At 35.3% G+C, this 20,670-nt stretch overlaps 3 protein-coding genes across 3 annotated transcripts; 1 reads left to right on the top strand and 2 right to left on the bottom strand.

The window, feature by feature from the left end:
• Nucleotides 1-3,470: 3,470 nt before the first annotated feature.
• On the bottom strand, nt 3,471-5,291 carry LOC141682971 (putative inactive patatin-like protein 9). The gene is made up of 3 exons (XM_074487658.1): nt 5,006-5,291; nt 3,960-4,901; nt 3,471-3,862 (listed from the first exon to the last, which is right to left on the bottom strand). The coding sequence occupies exons 2-3, from the start codon at nt 4,881-4,883 to the stop codon at nt 3,659-3,661; spliced, it is 1,128 nt and encodes a 375-aa protein (XP_074343759.1). The 5' UTR covers nt 4,884-4,901; nt 5,006-5,291; the 3' UTR covers nt 3,471-3,658.
• Nucleotides 5,292-9,861: 4,570 nt separating this feature from the next.
• On the top strand, nt 9,862-13,034 carry LOC141686195 (uncharacterized). Its single transcript, XM_074491245.1, has 6 exons — nt 9,862-10,737; nt 10,875-11,396; nt 11,486-11,851; nt 11,937-12,182; nt 12,463-12,735; nt 13,023-13,034. The coding sequence occupies exons 1-6, from the start codon at nt 9,862-9,864 to the stop codon at nt 13,032-13,034; spliced, it is 2,295 nt and encodes a 764-aa protein (XP_074347346.1).
• Nucleotides 13,035-14,075: 1,041 nt separating this feature from the next.
• Nucleotides 14,076-16,931, bottom strand: LOC141686194 (protein FAR1-RELATED SEQUENCE 5-like). The gene is made up of 2 exons (XM_074491244.1): nt 16,889-16,931; nt 14,076-16,420 (listed from the first exon to the last, which is right to left on the bottom strand). The coding sequence occupies exons 1-2, from the start codon at nt 16,929-16,931 to the stop codon at nt 14,076-14,078; spliced, it is 2,388 nt and encodes a 795-aa protein (XP_074347345.1).
• Nucleotides 16,932-20,670: the final 3,739 nt, after the last annotated feature.

Below are 20,670 nucleotides of genomic sequence, written 5' to 3'. Positions count from 1 at the left end.
TGTGAAAATATCGAATAAGAACTTATGACCGCAGTCACCGGATTGTAGTGACAGTTTTATGAAAATTTAGGACCGTTATCACCGGGTTGTAGTGGTCGTGGCATGAATTATGGGTTTTGAATTATTGGTATTTATGTGTTATGTGTATTGTGTGTATCGAATAAGAATAAGAATAAGAATATGTATCGAAAGTGTGTGTTCCGTATATCGTATCGTATAGATTATCGGTATATTTTGTTATATGTGTGTGTGTTACTTGGCCTACTAGTTGGATCGATTGGTCTTCTACTGGGCTGTATAGCTCATTCTTACAATTTCAGGTTTCGCCTAAGAGTTCGAGTTGGATAGTATTGGAGTTCGAAGATCTTAGTATTGGAGTAGATTGACTTTTGAATTTCCGCTTTTAGCTGCGCTTTTGTAATAGTTATCTTAATAGGATTTTTGATCAAGAAATCGTATTTAATTTTAGTTTCGATTTAGAATTAATAGTCCGGAAGTGCGGGTCGTTGCAATGATCGGACCGAGTGTCCCTTCTTCCCTACGTGCTCCTCATTGCGCCCCTCCAAAGGAAAAGGGTTATCTCTGGTCACCGACATTGGCATAAATAGGTTAAATGAATGGTGATTCTGTTGAGCCTTCTCATCGAGCTGCAGCTAAGAACTGAAATTATTTGCTAAATAATGTAACATACTAGTATGCTGTACATGACGGCAAATTTTAAGTTAATTTGGTTAAAACCTATTAATAGAATGACTAGAACGCAAAATTACAAGAGAAATGCATTAAGGTGTTGTTATGGACGTTTTCAGTTTTAAATCATTCACTTTCTTTGATTCATATATTTATCCGGGATTGGACAGGTCAACTAGTTGAGGTCGAGATTGAATGGACTTACTACTTCATAATCCTAGTCTCTATTTCAATTATATATTTGTATTTGAGTAGCGGATGTAACGATGAAACGTTGTGATCAAACGGGATTAATTGATGTGTGATGATTGCGGACACTTGTTTAAGAAAAGAAAGAAAGTATAAAATCAATATTCGTCCCCTGTCTTCTTCTGCCTTGAACCTGTAAAATAAGTTCATAGATGCTAATTTATTATATTTCATTCACTACATAAACACCACAGCATGGACCAGAAACTATAACTACTCAATTTCGGTACTAAAAACACTCAAACGTAAGTTGAAGAGAACAAAGTCGCAAAACCAACAAAGTCGCAAAACCAATCAAAATCCTCTCACTTCTTGTTAGTTGCAAAACTATACAATTAGTGATAATTTAGTTATATTTTACTCCATAAAGTCTACAGCATGGACCGATAGAACCCGAAGGAATCTCTCAGGCTAGTCTATAGGCCAGACAAACCTTATGGGCCAAAACGTTGAAATTTGTTTAATTTCTTCACACATATTTTTATATCATTTTGTTTTTTTCTCGAATCTTTTCAGCTTGTTCCTTTGTTGGTGTCTTCCGTAGCTACTCTAGAATTTTGGGATGCTGGACTTTTTTTTTGCAAACTTTATGAAAAATAAATCATAAAATGTAAAAACAATGCTTTATTGCACTATTTGTCAAAGATCAAAATATTTTTTGAAATAATTAGCCTTATGATTTGGGACGAAAAAAGATAAACTCTTATATTTAAACTATCTTATCGCGCTCATCAAATATAAAAATACGGAAACAAATAAAATCGCGAAAAAACTTGCATTTTCTAAAAACATCTCGCTGCTGGATATTTGCATGTACATATTTGTGAAAAATATAAGAAATAACCCCCAAAATGTCTAAATTTTAAGTATCGTCTACAAATTCTTACAAAAATGCAACCTTGAAATCCAAATAATATTCTTTATATTTACTACTAAAAACCCCTGTTAACCTATAATCTCAACATGCTTCTTTAAGAACTCACCAACAGATCTGAGGTCCACCACAACCTTCAACTATTGAGGCAAAACCTATTTGCCAATAAAAAGACAACACAAAAACTTGACTGCTTGTTATATATGCATGTACAGTTGCTGTCTTTTCTTTATAAAAATAAATAAATTATTTCAAGTTAATTGGGAGGGAGCATCTCCTACCTAACATGTACAACTATGTGGTACTATAGTTTGTACCCAGTACCCTCACAGTCACAGATCACAGCTGTCAAACTGACCAAGAAAATATCATATAGTCATGTATAGGGAAAGAAATTCACAGGCCAACAGATCTTATTATGGAGGGACCATTTGTTACCTCCTATATTTACACTATAATTATATCATACTATATAACCATAGTGCCAGTATATATTCAGTACTTTTTCTTGGTACCCAACTCTGCTACCAATTAGGATAAGGATGAGAATTCCAAAATTTACCCCCCTGCTGACCGAAAATCTGAAACTTTACAGTAAGCCACAAGTTTTTCACTTGGCCCTTGGCCAGGACCAGGAGTGAAACATCTGTGTCTGTGCATTATGCAAAACACCCGGGATATCTTCCTCGCTCTATTTACCGCTCTATTTACCGGAACTCGAATATTCCAGCATTAACAGAAATAAGACAATACGTGAATATGTTCGATTATAAAAAATTACATTACATGAAGTTTGATAAAATAATCATAAAATAGTAGTACTGTGGTAGTATATAGGATGATAGATTGAACCCATGACCCAACTGAAATTGATTTTGTTTCCTTGCTGATGCTTAGTTGTTGGAACATATTTGTGATATAATTGAATCTTTTACTCAAACATGAACTTGAGAAGGATGTTGACAATATGTTGTCACTTATTTACCTCAACTGAGGCTCTAATACTTCCAGACATTCTAAACTATCTATTTGAATATATCAAAGGGACATTGTTATTGAGGTATCGGCACCCAACTTATTTTACATAGCTTCCAGAAAAGGCAGGCAAGCCTAATGCATGAAAGTTGAAACTCATATTCAATGAAAAACCACGGTAAAATGTCTCACTAGTCACTACTACTCTCTACCAAAAAAATTTGATACCTGATGTTAGAAGAGTTGTACTTCGTTATTCCAAAAGACATCTGAGAATCCTCTTTAAGTTACATCAACCACTTTCATGTTAGATATCCAAGCTTAAATATGCAAATTTAATACTTTACATTTCTCTTACTAGTATTAAATTTTAAGTAAATCTAGTTAAGCAAGAAATATGCCATTTCCTTTTCAGATCCAATCAAATATTTCCACGCACACATGTATAAATCCCAATCCTGATAAATGATTGCTTTTATCTAAATATTCGCACATATTTTATCGTCAATACACCATACATATAAATCTCGATTCCTAATAAATGATTGTGGTAAGCTAGATATTCGCGCATATTTTATCAACTATACAGGGATATGTACAGGAACCTGAGCATTTGCAGAAATCAACTTGGCAGAGTGTAATAATGAAGCTAAAATTAACTAAGTACATTGCAAAGAAGAGATTAGATGGTGGACAGATTACTGTGTTATTGGAATACTATTCAACGGGGAAGAATACAAACAGTTAAAAGTAACCTGATCAGAACTCAGTAGACTAGACCTTTAAACAAAAGCTACACTAACAGAGTGGGTTAAAAGAGTTAAAAACTACCATAAACGGAAAAAAACACAACAATCAACAGAAACAACACTAACGTCCATTAACCAATGGATCAACAGTGTTATTTTTGCAGGGACTTGGTGGTAAACTACTCCTCCCCGAAGCAACAAGCCTTTGTACAAAGCTTCCAATTCTCTCGCCGTTAGTCTCCGTCAGCAACCGCTTCCCTCCAAACGGCAAAGACTCCACTCCTCTCTCCTTCAACACTCCTGCTCCGCCATAACCCTCATTGGCCTGTAATTAAACGTCGTTAGTTTATGTAATTTAAATGAAAACTCCTAATTAAATTTATTATCCGTAATCAAAACTAAACATCTGTAAGTTTAACAACCTGAATTCGGATATAATCGGTTCGGTTCCAGCAGAAGGCGTTTCCGAGCATTTGATCAATCGTCTCGGAAACGCCTTCGAGAACAATGTCAACAACAGAATCAGCCAAACATTCACCATTACGACGGATTTTAGTCTGCGAAGGACTAGTTAACGGTCCGTTACCAATAGACAAAACAACGAGATCTTCGACACAACTAACATTCGGAAAATCAAGCTTATTATGCAACACATGAGTAACGGCAGCTGCAGTTGGATTATTCATAACCAAACCGCCATCAACCGCCAAACAGCTCGTCTTCTCATCAATTGAACTCAAGCTAAACGGCTTAAACATCGAAGGAGTAGCTGACGTGGCACGGCACACTTTCCAAAGCTCAAAATCATAGCTAGCTGAATTAGAAGCATCGGCACGAGAGAAAACGAACGGAGCCGAGCTTTTCAGATCATAGCACGGCACAAGCAGAGGTTTACACGTGTCCTTCAAAGTCAACACTTTGCCGTCTTCTCTAGTCAACGCTTGTTTCAACACTTTCTCCATGCTGCTACCGGAGAACCTACATTTCCGGTGAAAAACGCCGGAGGTTTGTAGCTTGTAGAGTAAGTTATGCTTTTCGGTAACGAACTTAACAGCGTCAGATGCTGTGTATAACGGACGTCCGTTACCGTCATCGGCAGTTAGCATTGTAGCGAACACAGCTCCAATTCCAGTTCCAGCAATAATGTCGAAGAAGTCAGTGATTCGAGCGTTGGAATCACCGGACTTAGCACGGATCTGTCCTTCGAGATGAATTAAACAGTCGCCGGAGACAATGCCGGTGGTTCCGCCGCCGTCAATACTGAGAACACGTGTCTTTTTGCCTTCGTAAAGCCATTTCTGCTCCAGCTTTGAAAAGATCTCCAGCGTCATCTTGCTTAGGTCCATCACTTACTTTCTCTCTCACTGCATATGTAGAGAGATTCACACACTTGCATAAGTAATAAAAACAAACAATCGCTTTATAATTTGATAGAATGAGAGAGAGAGAGAGAGAGAGATATGCTTACAGATTATATCCAGCAGGAGAAGGAGGGAGCTTGGGAGTAAACAGGGAGGACAATATCCGTGAAATAGCGATAGGTCACAAGGAGTAGCCAATGCACTTGCACTGTTGATCTGCTTATACACTGTATACAAATACAATATAATGTTATGTAAGTATAGGTCTATTGAGTAGGGAAGGGCGAGTAGGGCGTGAAGGGTTAATGGCGCCAGAGCGGGGAGTGTTATATATAGACACGCGGTTGTGTATGTAAGCAAAGCAGCAGCAGCAGCAGCTGCACATTAATCGAGGATTTACTATTTTTTACTGTGAGGAGGGAGTTTTGTGTTATGGTCTGCTGCGAAGTACCATATCATTTTCACCATGAGTGTACGAATTTAACTATTTTTTTCACTCCCCGTTTACTTTCCAATAAGATGTTTTTGTGGGGCGCACGTGGTAAGTTTATTGTTTTCTCCTCCTCCTCTGTTTTCTTTGGCTTAATAAATTTACCGTGTCTTGGAATCTTACATTTCACTCTTATCCTGGGCTCCTTATATTTTATATTGCACTACTACGCCCCTGCCTACGACTCTACGAGTTCGTTATTTTATCTTCGCTAATTCATCTAATTAAATTCATTCGATTTACTTAATTTTAAATTTATCGTACAAAATAAATGAATTGTGCGTGCAGTCTACTACTAATGAGATTATTTATTTTAAACACAATTATCATGCACTTGGTGCTTTCAGTAAATTTATTTTAACAGTTTCTTAGAAAGCAAAGCTTAGTAAACTGAGAATACAGAATTTTAGTGAGTACGCCTGGGTCGACTATGTTGAATAAAAAGAACAAATAGAAAACAAATGTAAAAAAGGAAAAACAGGTAGAATATTTGGTTCTGGTAATCTGGGTATTCGCAACAAGCTTATGAAGGAAGTAAGAGGCCATCAGTTCACTTTGGTTTGGAAGATACAACTACTAATACTTAATTACATAATAGTACATTGATACTCGACATATACTTGACTAACGACCACACCTATATGAATAATTGTTCGGGATTTATAAGCCCACACAGAATAGTAAAATATCATACTCGTAAATATTTTGTGATATATTTGTAATTGTTAAAAAATATAAAATCTTGTCGGAGTTGTATTCTAGAATTTTAAAATTTTAATATGTATGTTTACTTAACATTATTATGTTAATTTTTATAATATTAGAGTTCAGTTTAAAAAATATTAATTTTATATTTTTTTATTTAATTTAAATATTTGTAATCGTAACGGTGCATATGAGCTGATAAGGTACTTCTCAACAATGGTAAATTTAGAACCGGATTACCCACATTTCTCTCATTTTTATATTGCCTTGTTTCCTAACTTCGTAATAAAATTGATCTAAATTTCGACAATCACAATTCCACGACCACAAGAAACTGCAAATATAAGTAGGGTTAAGTGTCCGTTTGGCAAAACTTAAAATAAGTAACTTATAACTTAAAATTAATAACTGGCTTAAAAGTGATAAGTAGATGAATATTTAAAGTTATATAAGTGTTTGGTTAATTTTATTTATAAATTAGAATTTTTCTTAGTTTAAATGAACTAAAATAATTAATTTTTAAATATTATTATCTTAATTCATGACTTTTAAATTAACTTAACATTTAAAATCATATAATTAAAAACTAAAATTAATAAAAAACTTAAAAATGAAAATAAGTTGAAAAAAGTACGTTGTTGCTAACATCAACTTATCAGCTTATAAGTTATAAATTCGACTTATAAGTTGAGTCGACAAACAATTCAAAATAAGTACTTACGGACTTATAAGCTATAAATAACTTTTAAGCCCGTAGACAAACAATCCTAAGGCCATCTCCAACAGTTGTGATCCAAAAATTTAAATTTGGATCACCAACTGATCCAAATATTGATCCAAATTTCTGACCAACTCTAACGGTGTAATCCAAATTACTTTTTACATATAATAATATATAAATATCATATTAAGCAATTTTATCTTAAATTTATCGTTTAATCGTTATTAATAATTTATATAACATTTCATAAATTAGTGAAATCAAAAAAATTAATACACATAAAATATTAAATTTGTGCATTTAATTCGTGAAAAACACATTAATTGCAATAATTAACATACAAAATATTATTGATACACACTAATTTTCCGAATTAGCATATTCTTCCCACAAATGCTCAATTAATGCGTGTAATATGTAACTCTTTATTTTTTATTTTTCTAAAGCGGTCCAGGATTTTTGGAATCAAGTATTTTCATCGGTCAGAATAGTCTCAACTTCTGGATTCGGCACTTTTGACTCTTCAATTTACTTCTATTTAAATTTTAATAAAATTATGTTTTCACATTTTTTAAGTTTTAGTTTATAATTTAAATTTTGTTAACTATTAATTATATTATGTTATTAATTATATAATTAAAAATCAAAAAATAATTTAAAATGTCATAAATTATAATTAACAAAATTATTATTTTATATTAAATCAAGTGATCCAAATTTGGATCAGTAAACAGTAATGACTGATCCAAATTTGGATTACTGTTAGAATGCAATTTAGGATAATCTGCCCCAAATTTGGATTTTTGGATAGATTTGCCCTATGCATGTTAAGTCACCTCGGGGGTCATGTAACGTTAAATACTTTACCACGAGTCCACGACGGACCAAGTTATCCCCTGTTCCCATGTGAATCGTGATGAGTCACGTCGATGTCATCTCCTTCCCTTCACTTTTGAGGAGTAATTTGTTTACTTGTACATTTTTGTTACTCTTTTATCTAAAGATTCATCCGGATTCGGATTTTATATTTTACAACCTATGTATTTTGTAAGGTCAGCCGGGGAAATGTTGATAGCGTTCATAACTAATGCGGTGTTCCTTGTGAGTATTCTACACTAGTTCACTAAATATCTAAAGGGGGCCGGTCTACAACAAACGTTTGTTTGTTGTTTGTTGTAGACCGGTTGATAACAAACACATTTGTAACCGTTAGATCGGAAATTGGAGGGCTGAGATCACATGTGGACCGCGGAAATTTTCAGCGGTCCGGAGTAATTACAAAAAAACCCCTAGCCCATGGATCGCGGAAAATTTTCGCGGTTGGTGTCATTTTTTGTTTACCTATTCCCTGTCAAACACAGACTCATAACAAGAAAAACATAAACAGCAGCCGCATAAAAACACAACACAAACACAAACAGCCACACAAAACCACAGCAGCCGCAGCAGAGCAGAAGCAAGAGCCCAACAATCCAAAAGCTTAAATCATTCTCATTTTCCGTCATTAAGGTATATATATTCAATTCTTTTTTATTATTTATAGTTTTATTGATATAAATTTATGTATTTATATTGTTCTAGATCTGATTTTGTGTATGTAATTCAAATTTTTAGGGTTAATTAATGTATGAATCCTTGTAATAAATTCACATATGAATCTTAGTATGATTAAATTCGAATTTTTAGAATTGATTTAGAGTTCATAATTAGTGTTAATTTAATTCGATTACTAGGATAAATTAGTGTTAATTTAGAATTAATTTAGTGAATGTAAAATCGAATTAAGACAATAATATTTTTAATTTTAATTCGAATTTTTAATAATTTTTAATTGGAATTAAGGTAATAAAATTAAATTAGATTTTTTATGGTAAATTTCGAATTGTAATGTAATGAAAAATATGGATGCATTTTTTAGGATAAATTTTGTTAAATTTAGTGATAATTCGGATTTTTAGGATAAATTAGTGTTAATATAGAATTAATTTACTGTATGTAAAATCGAATTAACGTAATAATATTTTTAATTTTAATTCAAATTTTTAATAATTGTGTATTAAATTTGATTTTTTTTATTATAAATTTCGAATTATAATGTAATTAAAAATATGGATGAATTTTTTAGGATAAATTTAGGATAATTTTAGGATAATTCGAATTATTAACCCTTAATTTATTTATAATTCAAATTTTAGTGTTACAATTTTAGGATAATTCGTCATATTTTGTCAAAATTGGGATTTGTAATGATAAATTTAGTGTTAAATTCGAGTCATGTAAGTGTAAAATTCAAACTTTTAATGATAAAGTTGTATGATAAAATTCGAATTTGTAATGATAGATAAATTTAGTGTAAAATTCGAAAATTTAATGATAAAATTTGTGTTAAATTCGAATTATATTACTGTAAAATGTATGGATGTATTTAACATATGATTTTGGTGATGTTTTTGTTGTGTACGTTGTGGTGTTTTTATTGGGGTGATTGATGAATTTTGTTGGCAATATTTTCAGATATGGATAATTTTGATGATTTCGGGAATATGTTGCCGGGTCCAAACGCGCATAATATTATTTGGGATAATCGGTATCACGTCAGTGAAGATATTTGGGATGGTGCAGGGAGAGATGAGTTGCAGAGCTATTCGGGGAACAAGTCATTGCACTTGTGGAAGTTAAGGAGACCACAGCGGGAATTGCTACACATGCTTGGGTTTGGGATTTTTGCAGACCCTGCTGTTGTCTTGGCTACTGACACTCGGTTGATATCTGCTTTGGTGGAGCGTTGGAGACCTGAGACCAACACTTTCTTCACGAGGCAGGGGGAGATGACTGTTACATTGGAGGATGTAGGGTTTATTTTAGGGGTGCCAGTGCAGGGGGATGCGCTGACTTGTGGGGTGATAGAGAACAAGGCGGCGTATTTTGCTAATAATTGGTTTGAGCCTTTGACCGAGGAGGAGGTGAAGTAGGCTTTATATCGGAATAACATCAAGCTGGGGTGGTTGTTTGAGAGATATGGTGCACAAAAGCCTGAGAAGCACAATATGAGGGCCACTGTTGTACATACCAAGGCGTATCTGCTATTCATTATGGGTTGTATCCTCTTCCCCAGCATCAACCGCTCTTTTGTTCATGTTCGGTATATGCACCCATTGATTAATATGCGGGAGATTCCTTATTATGCTTGGGGTGCAGCTGTGTTAGCTCATATATACCGGGGTTTGGAGATTGCTGCAAGGAAGGGCAGCAAGAGCATTGCTTGTTGTGTCTGGGTGTTACAGGTTTGGTCTTACGAGAGATTTCCTCGTATTGGCGTGCCTTTACGATCTCCCGGTCAGGAGGATTATCCGGTTGCTGAGGGATGGGCCTATGCTAGTGATACTCATGTCGGGGTTTCGAAGAAGCGCAGGATGTCAGGCCCTCACCACAGCTTACCGTTCTATAGGGGTGAGTTTGATGGTGTTGCTGGTGATGAGGTGGTCTGGAGGCCGTATGCCAGGTTCGAGGATGTTATGGACAGCGAGATGATACAGGCACAGTTAGCTGGGTGCGGTCGAGTTCCCCTTGTATGTTACGACGTGGTCGAGTGGCAGCATCCGGACAGGGTGTCGAGACAGTTTGGTTCTAGTCCGCAGATTCCACGGGCACCGGTGAACATGGTTGGTTACAGGGGGGCTAAGGATGCCACGTTTGCAGGGGAGGATTGGCTGGTGCGGTGGTTTATCGATATTGGCAAATGGGCCAGGTTCTGTTCAGATTTGGATGGCCTTGTTGATGACTCGGTAGACATAGCTTCGGAGGCTGATTATATGGCGTGGTATGCTGATATATCTCGTATGCGCATAGGGAAGCCCGATCCACAGCCTCAGCAGCAGTACAAGACGAGGGAGTTGTATGATAGCCTCGAGGGCTATGAAGTTGTAAGTGTTTTACAAATATGCATATTTCACATTACACCCCCACACACTACAAAATTTGCATTCACGCGTATTTCATCTTGATGATATGATATCCTTGTGGAATTAATGAAAAAATGTTTGCTTGTTTTTGTTTGTAGATGGTTGCCGGGCTTAATATGTTGAAGCAGCTGGATGCTAGGGTTCCTCCTGAGTTTGTGGAGGAGTTTGGGAGGATTTCTACTACCTTCCTCACACCATTCTCTCGGTTGATGAAGAAGATCAAAGGACCCGCCTACAGACCTCCCACATTTCAGAACATAAAATCAGATTTCATTGCACCTTTGGCTGACGACTTTGACATTCCAACCATTCCTGCCCAGGATGTCGTTGACATGACACAACCATCCCAACATGTGTCTCAGCCACCCCAGGCTATTGCCTCATCTAGTAGGCCCACGAAGCTTGCATCCCGCAGGATGAAAGAGGAGAAGTGGAGTATCACTAAGAGTCTCAGCATGACAAAGAAGAATGCTATATATTCAGATTGGGGATGGGGCTTTGGGATGGCGCCGAGGAATCCCGGTGGTCTTAGTGTTCAGGACTATCACGTCCATGCATCAGCTATGCAGAGTCTGGCTCCAGGAACATGGGTTGATGACAGGATCATATACACTTATATGGTATTGTTCGTTGTCTAATATATTTTAGTTTTTGCATTTATTTTACTTGTTGCATTTATTTTACTTGTTGCATTCATATATACTTGCAGGGATTGCTAAGGACTCGGGAGGAGGAGATTCACACTGGAGGTATATGGGAGAGGAAACCCGTCTATTATTTCATGGATCCCAACTTCATTGTTCTTGGGAAAGGACATGTGAAGAAAATCAGAAAAGCATCGAGGGTCGGTGGAGATACATTGCAGAGGGCATGGAATAAAGCATTACGTAGCTTTACCGGGTTTTCCAGTGCTACTGTTGGTCCTTCCGTTCTCGAGGCGGACTACATATTCATCCCATGTTGTGTCGGAGATGTGCATTGGGTTTTGTTCATGTTCGGTACTAGACGATTTGAAGGTCTTATCATAGATTCAATGAATGACGAGCCGGATTATCGTGAGGATATACGAGTGGTGGTATGTTCCTCTACTATTACTGTCTTCTATATAGTCCTTACCAATTGTATATTATATTCATTCTCGGATCATAATTTCATTGCAGTCATGGTTGTTGCCGAGGCTATTGCATATGGTACACCCAGTCGAGGGGCTTGACCCTACTTCAGCCGAGGTCCTAGCTCTACCGTCCCGGCCAAAGCAACGAAACTCTAATGATTGTGGTGTTTATGTGATGAAGTACATGGACTACTTCACACAAGGATATGACTTAGCTGAGGTACCAAATTGGTCGCAGGAGGAGGTGGATACATTTAGGTATCGGATAGCCAGGGAGCTTCAGTTAGGGAAGGCAAGGGGGATTCCCGGGATTCGTATGCGAGGGCGTCACGAGGCTTCGTAGTTGAATTTCATAGTGTTTTAGTTTGTCAGATTATGTAGTTGGATTGCATTTCATTTTAGGTTATCGAATTATGTAGTTGGATTTCATTTGATTTTAGGTTGTTGAATTATGTAGTTGGATTTCATTTTATGTTGTCGGGTTTTATTTGGTTTGACGTTGTTTAATTTTGTTGGATTTTTGTTATTTTTGAGCATTTTGGGTTGTTGTGGATTTTGGTGGAATTTGGTAGATTTTGGTGGAATTTGGTAGATTTTGGTGGAATTTGGTGGATTTTGGTGTTGTAGGTGTTGGGATTTTGGTGGAATTTGGTTGTGGATTTGGTTGTGAATTTGGTTGTGAATTTCCTGGCTGCTCTGTTTTCAATCTGCAAAAAAAACAATTTAATGGCCCCAACCGCGGAAAATTTCCGCGGTCCGTCTACAGCCCAACCGCGGAAAATTTCCGAGGTCCATCAGTTTTGTTTTTTGCCCCTGAAAACAGAGCAAAAGACAGGGGAAACAGAGTATGTGCAAATTAATCTTCTGTTGAAAATGCTTAATTTTTGGAAGTTAGTCCTAAACTAACTTCCACTAATCCAAACTACTCTCAAAAGTCTTAAAATATGGTAATGAGTGATTTTCAAAAAATTTTTTTTTTTTCATTTTTTACGATAAATTGAAAATTCCTTAAAAAAGTCAACGAAAGTCAACGCTTGTCCAAATATTGAAAAAAACTTTTCAATACATTTCATAACAATTTGTAATGTATAGTTCGACTTTTAAATTTTACTTTTTAATCTCAAATTTTTAGGTACACTTTTAATCTCAAATTTCATACTTTAATTCACAGAAGATTCATATAAATTCATATAAAATTCAATGAAAATACATAGATTCGAATAAAAATTAGACGATCAATACAATCCACTAAATTTTATGAAATATATTGGTCCTAACCAAAAATACCTAGTATATTAGAAAGACCACCGGATAATCGGTGTTGAGCAACTCCTTGCGTAGTATCCACGAAGCATGCAATATGGTAGAGAACAAGTACACAACCATCACGGATATGGCCTTCCGTAAGTTTCCAAGGGTAAGGGTTGGAGTCGTTCCAAATGGTAACCGGAATCGTATTCGAGCCATCGTAGAGACGAAATCTTGCAAAACATGTCCCGCGTTCCCTCTCCGTCCCTCCCGTTAGGTGTGGAACCCAACCCTTCACATATTCGATGCGTATTTGGTCCATATTACAACCCTCACGAGGCCTCAAGTTTACAATATCGGCAATCCGATCATATTTAACAAGCTTACCGCCATTCCATCCGGATCCATTTTCCATCGGGCGTGTTGTTGCCCAAATTCAAGATCGGAAGGAAGTACGGATCCGGATGAGAGTTCACCAATCTCCACGGTTCAGTACCCTCCATCCAATTGCATGCCTCGATCCAATTTTTGGCCCTATAAGCCTCCTCATCGGGTGGGTACAAGTCCGTTTCCTCTTCCTCCACATGGGGTGGCTCGTCATTGTCCACAAGGGGCATCAACTCGGCACATGCATCTTCCATCTCACTAAAGGTTGGTGAGACCACATCTTCCTCGTCATTGTCCTCATACCACGAGTCGCTTGGTAGGGAGTCCGAGAATGTGTTGCTAACGTGGGAAACCGAATCACAACTATGATCGGAGTTGTTCTCACCACTATACTCGCTAGTCATGTTACCTATCACAATAAAACACAATTATATGACAATAATTGGTAATTATATGACAATAAAACATAACCAAAAAGAAAGCAATGTTAAACACTTAAAATTCAAATCCATTTAAAGATTACAACATTCGGTTACAAAATGGTACACCACTAATTATATTGCGATTCTTGAACATTTTTAAGATCTTCTAGTCTACTAGCACACTTCCTTTTATCATGGCCTTCCATTTGACAATAAGTGCACCTTCTTGGCGGCTTCTCCTTTTTACCAATCGATTCTATTGGACTTTTGAAATGAACGTCCTTCTTCCTCCCTTTAGTTTGGGACATAATAGGGTCAAGAATTGTTTCTTCATGAGCACTTGCATTTGGAGCTTGCGAATTGCTTTCGTAAGATTTAATTCCATCAACGCTCATTTTTTCGAGAATTGGTATTTCTTGATTCATCACTCCAACGGCATAATCATACCGTTCCTTGGATGCAATGCTACTTTGACAAAAACTCATGGTTAACATTGTCATGCTATTAAATCGATCGGTTGAGGTCATCTCATGACTTTGTCCAACATCCAAATTGTAAGGCAACACACCATCAACTCTATTGGCATGCATTATCCACCTCCGGTTTATGTAATACGGGGGAATTTCCGAAACCCGTTTCTTAGTGAAGACCGCCAATAGGTGTCTACAAGGTAGCCCCGAATGTTCAAGCATTCTACACGTACACATTCCCAAAGAGCTTGCTTTCTCGAATGCCACAAAATAAACATTTCTTCTCGTAGGATCGGACATGGGCCTATAACAACTATAGTACGTATAAACATCCCCCATTCTCTCCCCTTCTTCACTAGCTCGTCGGTCTTTTTCAACAAAGTATTTTAAAGACTCAACCAATTCATCTTGAAATCTTCTAAACATTTCCTTAGTGTAGATACAAGAAGCATGATACTCTAATGTGGTATGCAATTTCATGGGATGTTTTAGATTAATGGTGACATAATCTTCTTCCTTCTCCCTCATGAATTGCCTTGCCAATGCTTTTTGGGCATTTTCAATGAATTCCTTCAAACCCGTTGCCGAACTCACATACTTATCAAATAAAGAATTCATCCCCTCACTCCTCGATGTACTATTTTGAAACGCCGAAAATTTGTTTCTAGTATATGCAGGAATCCACTTGTGCTTCAACTCATATAACCCCTTTAACCATTTATGATCTTGCAAGTGATACTTTTCCACAAACGACGCCCATCTAGCTTCAAAAACACATTCGGTGAGAGACTTATAAATGCAATTGTTGAAGTCCGTCTTGAATTTCGGAAAAGCCGAATAATAATGAGCTAATTTCTCCGGGAATTTTTGACTAATGTGCCAAGAACACAATAAATGGGTAGTATTTGGGAGTACAACCGCAATAGCGCTTGCCATGGCTTGATCTTGATCCGTGATTATAGTCAATGGAGGATTATTCCCCACACCTTCAAGCCAAGTACGAAGAATCCACTCAAAAGTCGACGCGTGTTCATCCCGCATCAATGCAAACCCGAAAATTACCGATTGATAATGATGATTGACTCCGGTAAATGGGACAAATGGCATTGCATACCTATTTGTCCGATAAGTGGTATCAAAAGCCATAACATCGCCAAAATTTTGGTAAGCCATTATACATCTCGGATCAATCCATACTAGACACTTCAAGCGATTCTCTTCATCGACTTCGGTCCTAATAAAATACATAGAACCACTTTCTTCATTCAACCTATGCAACAAGTCCAACCCCGCTTGGGCGTCACTAATCTCAAACCTTTTCTTCCTCTCGTCTCTTAACACATTCCTAACATGTTGAACATTGAAACCAACTTTGTCATTACCTCCATGAATGTTACCAATCACATTCATCACTTGACAATTACGAACCCCCGAACCATAAAGCGTTTTAATCAAACTACGGGTCGCGGTGTTGACATATCTTTCTCGTTGTACCAAATTCATCTTACTAGGGGAAACAAGACCGTGGTTGTGTACCAATTCAAGGCTAGTTACCTCCCAGTGACGTTTTTTCTTTTGATAATTGACATACATCCTCACCTTGCACTCGCTTTTAGGAAGAACCTCTCTACGCCGTTTATTTTGACTACTCTCGGCGACGACACTTTTTCCATAAAGCCTGCAAACATATAAACGGCCATATATCTCGTTGTCTTTATTACGATGGCTAGCTTGAATTTTAATAGCAAATCCATTTCGTAAAGCATAAGCCCTAAAAAAATGACCGGCCTCATCCACACTTTGAAAAATTTGATTCAAATATGGAACTCCCCCCCCATCAACATTTTCATACAAATTTGCATCCTCTACATTATCATCTTCATCCTCACCCTCGACATTATCACTATCATTTTCAACCTCATTTCCATCACTTTCATCTTCAACATCAACCAAATCGTCATCTAAATTAATAAATTCCTCATTTCTATCTACAAAATCATCATCTTCAACATATACAGGGGTTTTGAAAAGCTAGCCAACTTTTCAATTCCTGATTAAACTCATTTAATTATGTGCACAATAAAATATAAAAATGTAATAACAACTAAATGAACAAGTTTAATAATATATTATACAAATATTTTCCTGATAAAATATAAAAATATAATAATAACTAAATATATAAGTACAAAATAATTAAGAAATATAAAAATTGAAGGAGTATATTTTTTTTTATTAAAATTTAGTAAAGTAAAGAATAATTATTGATTTCAAAATTATTATAAGAAATATGTAGAATTATTCTGTGCATCACACGTGTATAAATATAGTTATGTTATAATACAAAGGATTGTGTTAGTGGTGATCATGGGATGGGATGGTCATTTAACCCGCTACGCATATCATTGATCCGATTATCGTTCCGAATCGAAAAGTGATTCACTTATTTCTCTGGTTTATTCTGTACATACCCAGTTTTTCGGAATCTTCTAAATACAATCGTTCAAATCTCATTTTCCATCTTTTATGTATGTTAAAATTTATAAATTATTAATATGAAAAATTATTTATTTCATAAATATAATTATTTTAAAATTAAATATTTCACAAAACGAAAAGGTAATTGTTGAGTTCTAAAATATTAAAAACAGTTCAATTAGCATCCAATCCTAATAGGCTCAAGGGTTTTGAGCATTAAACCTTAAATTATTATACATTTTATTCATTTTTTTTGAAATATTTCTAAAATTCAAATGGCGGACTATTAAACTGCTATATGAATTAGGATCCGCACTAATGTTATAAAAATGTTAACTAAAAGAATTTAATATTTTTATAATGAAAAATAGAAAAACTAAATATTTTAAAACTCAAAAAATATTTTTAACCCAATCTATATCCACGCATAAATTAGGGTTTTGGACTCTTGGAACCCTAAACCCTACACCCTTACTCCTATTTTTTGTGCCTTTTATTTACTTTGTTTCAAATATTTCTAAATCCTAAATATGGAATTGTTAAATTCTAAAATATTAAAAATTATTAAGTTAGGTCCCTTCTTTATAAATATTGAGTGGCATTTATGTCACTTTATAACACTCCGTAAAACTTTGAATTGGTGTTTTGTACTCAAGTTGTTGGTGTTTTTACGTGTTTTGTAGTATTTTTTGCATTTTAGGCATTTAACAGGAATTCAGGTGAATTAGCATTATTTTAATGCTAATATGGTGTTAGAATGGTGTCAAGAAGATTGATCGTGAAAAGGCCAATTCAAACCAGCAAGAAAAGAAGAAAGCAGAAATTTTTCCAGAGAGTCAGCGCGCCCGCACCTGGATTGCAGAAGCGCAGCGCGCCCGCGCTGGTGAAGCGCGCGGCCGCGCCGGGTTGAATTCAAAGAATCCTGGTTCTACTCTGATTTTGATCCAGAAGACTTCTAATCTGTATGGGTTATTATATATATACATAACTTATGTTCGTTTTTCATAACAAGATGTACCAGAGCTTAAGGAGAAGGCGTAAGAAGACCGTAGAGCACAATTCAACCAAGGCGAAGAGGATCTAGTTTATTATTTTGATTCTTTATACTCTTGTTTCGTACTTGGTTAATTATTTATTCAGTATAAAGACTACGTTTATTATACCATGCTTTCATCGGAACCCACGTTGATGATGAGTCTGATTATGTGCTAATCGTTATCGTGGGGTTCTAACGGAGTTATTTATGGATTTATTTAGTTAATTTGTTTGGATGTCTTAGTGTGTGATGATTGTATGATAACCCAGTATTGGTTGTGCTTATTCGTCTGATGAGCGTCGCGAACTTATAAGATAGCGTGTTAATATTTAATAAAGCGAAGTGAATTTAAGGATTTAGAACTTGTCATGCTAGCATAGGTTCATGTATTAGTTATGCATGATTCGTAGGTAATTTTAACTATCTTACTTGCCCTATATAATCACGATAAATAACTTGTGCATTAAATCATTATGTTGTCAAATTCCATAAACATATATGATCTCAATATAATTGGTGTCTATTCAGCTTCTATCTCTTTTGTGGATGTCTGGGAGTATGGTATTCGTACAATGAAAGTTGGCGTATATCAGTTTCGTGTTATCTGATTAGTGTCATCACCATTGCATGCTAAGGTTAAGAATGAAAAGACTTTTGAATGAAGTACTTAATGAAGCTAGAATCCTATGTTTGTGTCATATAGTATTCAACTCTCTTTGTTCTCTTAGTTAATGTTCTTTAGTATAGTCTCTAGTTAAGTTTAGTTAAAACAACTTCAATTTGTTATTCGTCTTAGCATTGGATAATAATCATAATATTGTTGCATAAATACATTGATTAAAATTAACCTAAACCAGTCCCTGTGGGAACGAACTAGAATTAATTCTATATAACTTGGGATCATGTATACTTGCGTTAATATTAGCGCGTGTTTCAACCCTAACAATAAAATAGTTAAATAAAAAAATACACTTCTAAAATTTAAATTTTTAACAATTAAATATAATTTTTTAAATCCAAATTATGAATTATTAAACCCACTTTAAGGGTTGAGATCGAGGAGTTGTGAAAGGCATATGTCATAACCTATTTGTTTATTCGAGGATTTAACTCAACTCAAATAAGAATGTAACAAGTAAATAGTGGATCTACCGTCAAAGAGATCTCCCAAAGTAAGATATGTCAAAGGATTCAGAAATAATGTTCATCTACAGACTTGAGGAATTAATTCACTGGAAGAAGTTCAAGAAATTGATCAAGCCTTAGTGATATAAATCAAGATTGTGGATTTAATCAAGTGTCAGAGATCTTGTCAGGGTATCGGATAATTACAGGGATTTAATCTGAAGAAATTCAAGTTATTAAAGTCAAGATATGAAGAAACGTCACAGAAGTTAGTCACTCATGAACCAGACAGTACATCGAGTGTCAACATTGAAGTGGTGGAATTGATTCATAATATTCAGAAAATTTTCAGAAGAATGGTTGTTGTTCAAGAGTAATATTAATTCTCTATTAATTAATTAAGTCATATAATTTAATTAAGAAAATAAATTATATCTGCAAAGATTAATTTATTGATTAATTGAATTAATTGATTAATTAATCATGAATTAATATTAAGAATTTTCAGAATTGTAATTGAATTAAAATCAGTTTTAATTCAATAAGACAATTAAAATTGAACTGGCATGACAATCCAAATTGTCATACCGATTATCATGCCAGGCCATTTTTAATTGTCTCACTGAAAGTTCTAGCAGGGAGGAGATTGTCTTGCCAGTTCAATTTGATAGTCTTGCTAGTTCAATCTATTGTCTCACCGAAAATCATGGTGGTTCAGCCGATTGTCTTGCTAGCTCAACAGATTGTCTCACCGATAGTCATGCTAGTTTAATTGATTCTGTTGATTCAATTATTAAAAGACAAGCAACAGAAGACATTCAATTATTCAACCTACTCAAGAACAAGAAACAGCAGCAGCCGAAAAACATATCATCTCTCAAACTGCAACTTCAAGAACATTAATTTCTAGCAATTAAAGTTAAATCCAAACCACTAGAAATCAATCTCTTGTTCTTGTGTAACTATCTAGCGGATCAAAATCTCTAGAACTTAATCTCAAATTACTTTTAGCATTTGATTCTTTTTATTGCAAAAATAGAAAAAGTTCATGTCGAATTTATTCTAGATTTGTGATAGTTAAATTGAGATTAATCCCTTGTAATCGATACCGTTGTTGTAACACCTTTCAAGTTTAATAATAGTTTTATTTAACTTGAATTTTGTTTTAATTTTTTATTCTGCACTAAATTCGATTAAACAGTATAGTTTGTATTCAACCCCCCTTCTACAAATATATTGGGACCTAACAATTGGTATCAGAGCCTTCTGATTAACGAACAAATCAAGATCCTAGACTTTTGTGATTTTTCAACTCCTTGAATTTTATATATTCAAAAATTAATAATGACTTCACAAAAAGTTGGAACTGTTAAAATTCCACTATTTGATAAATAAAATTATATTATGTGGAAGAAGAAGATGCTCTTGTTTTTATAAGTTGCAAATCCCAAATATCTGAACTTGTTAAAGAAGGGTCCAAAAATTCCGATGGTTATTGAACCAGAGGTGATAAAAGATGATGTTGTAATTACCAAAGCTAGAACCTATGCAAAAGAGCCTGAGGATTTTACTCCTGCTGAAAAGGAAGAAGCCTCCTTGGATGCCAGCCTTCAA

The sequence above is a fragment of the Apium graveolens genome, chromosome 9 (assembly GCF_009905375.1).
Source record: "Apium graveolens cultivar Ventura chromosome 9, ASM990537v1, whole genome shotgun sequence".
In the NCBI taxonomy this organism is placed as follows: domain Eukaryota; kingdom Viridiplantae; phylum Streptophyta; class Magnoliopsida; order Apiales; family Apiaceae; genus Apium; species Apium graveolens.
The sequence above is the reverse complement of the archived record's forward strand: the minus strand, read 5'-3'. Positions and strand labels throughout refer to the sequence as shown.

Bases quoted from the DNA above. Each gene is read 5' to 3' on its own strand.
- LOC141686194 (XM_074491244.1), bottom strand. From the start codon at position 16,931: ATGAGATTTGAACGATTGTATTTAGAAGATTCCGAAAAACTGG. The intron at 16,421-16,888 runs GTATGTACAGAA...TATATGTTGAAG, and splicing joins AGAAGATTCCGAAAAACTGG to ATGATGATTTTGTAGATAGA.
- LOC141686195 (XM_074491245.1), top strand. From the start codon at position 9,862: ATGAGGGCCACTGTTGTACATACCAAGGCGTATCTGCTATTCATTATG. The intron at 11,397-11,485 runs GTATTGTTCGTT...ATATACTTGCAG, and splicing joins GGATCATATACACTTATATG to GGATTGCTAAGGACTCGGGA. The intron at 12,183-12,462 runs GCAAGGGGGATT...GGAATTTGGTAG, and splicing joins GGGAGCTTCAGTTAGGGAAG to ATTTTGGTGGAATTTGGTAG.
- LOC141682971 (XM_074487658.1), bottom strand. From the start codon at position 4,883: ATGGACCTAAGCAAGATGACGCTGGAGATCTTTTCAAAGCTGGAGCAG. The intron at 3,863-3,959 runs GTTGTTAAACTT...GTTTAATTACAG, and splicing joins CCGATTATATCCGAATTCAG to GCCAATGAGGGTTATGGCGG.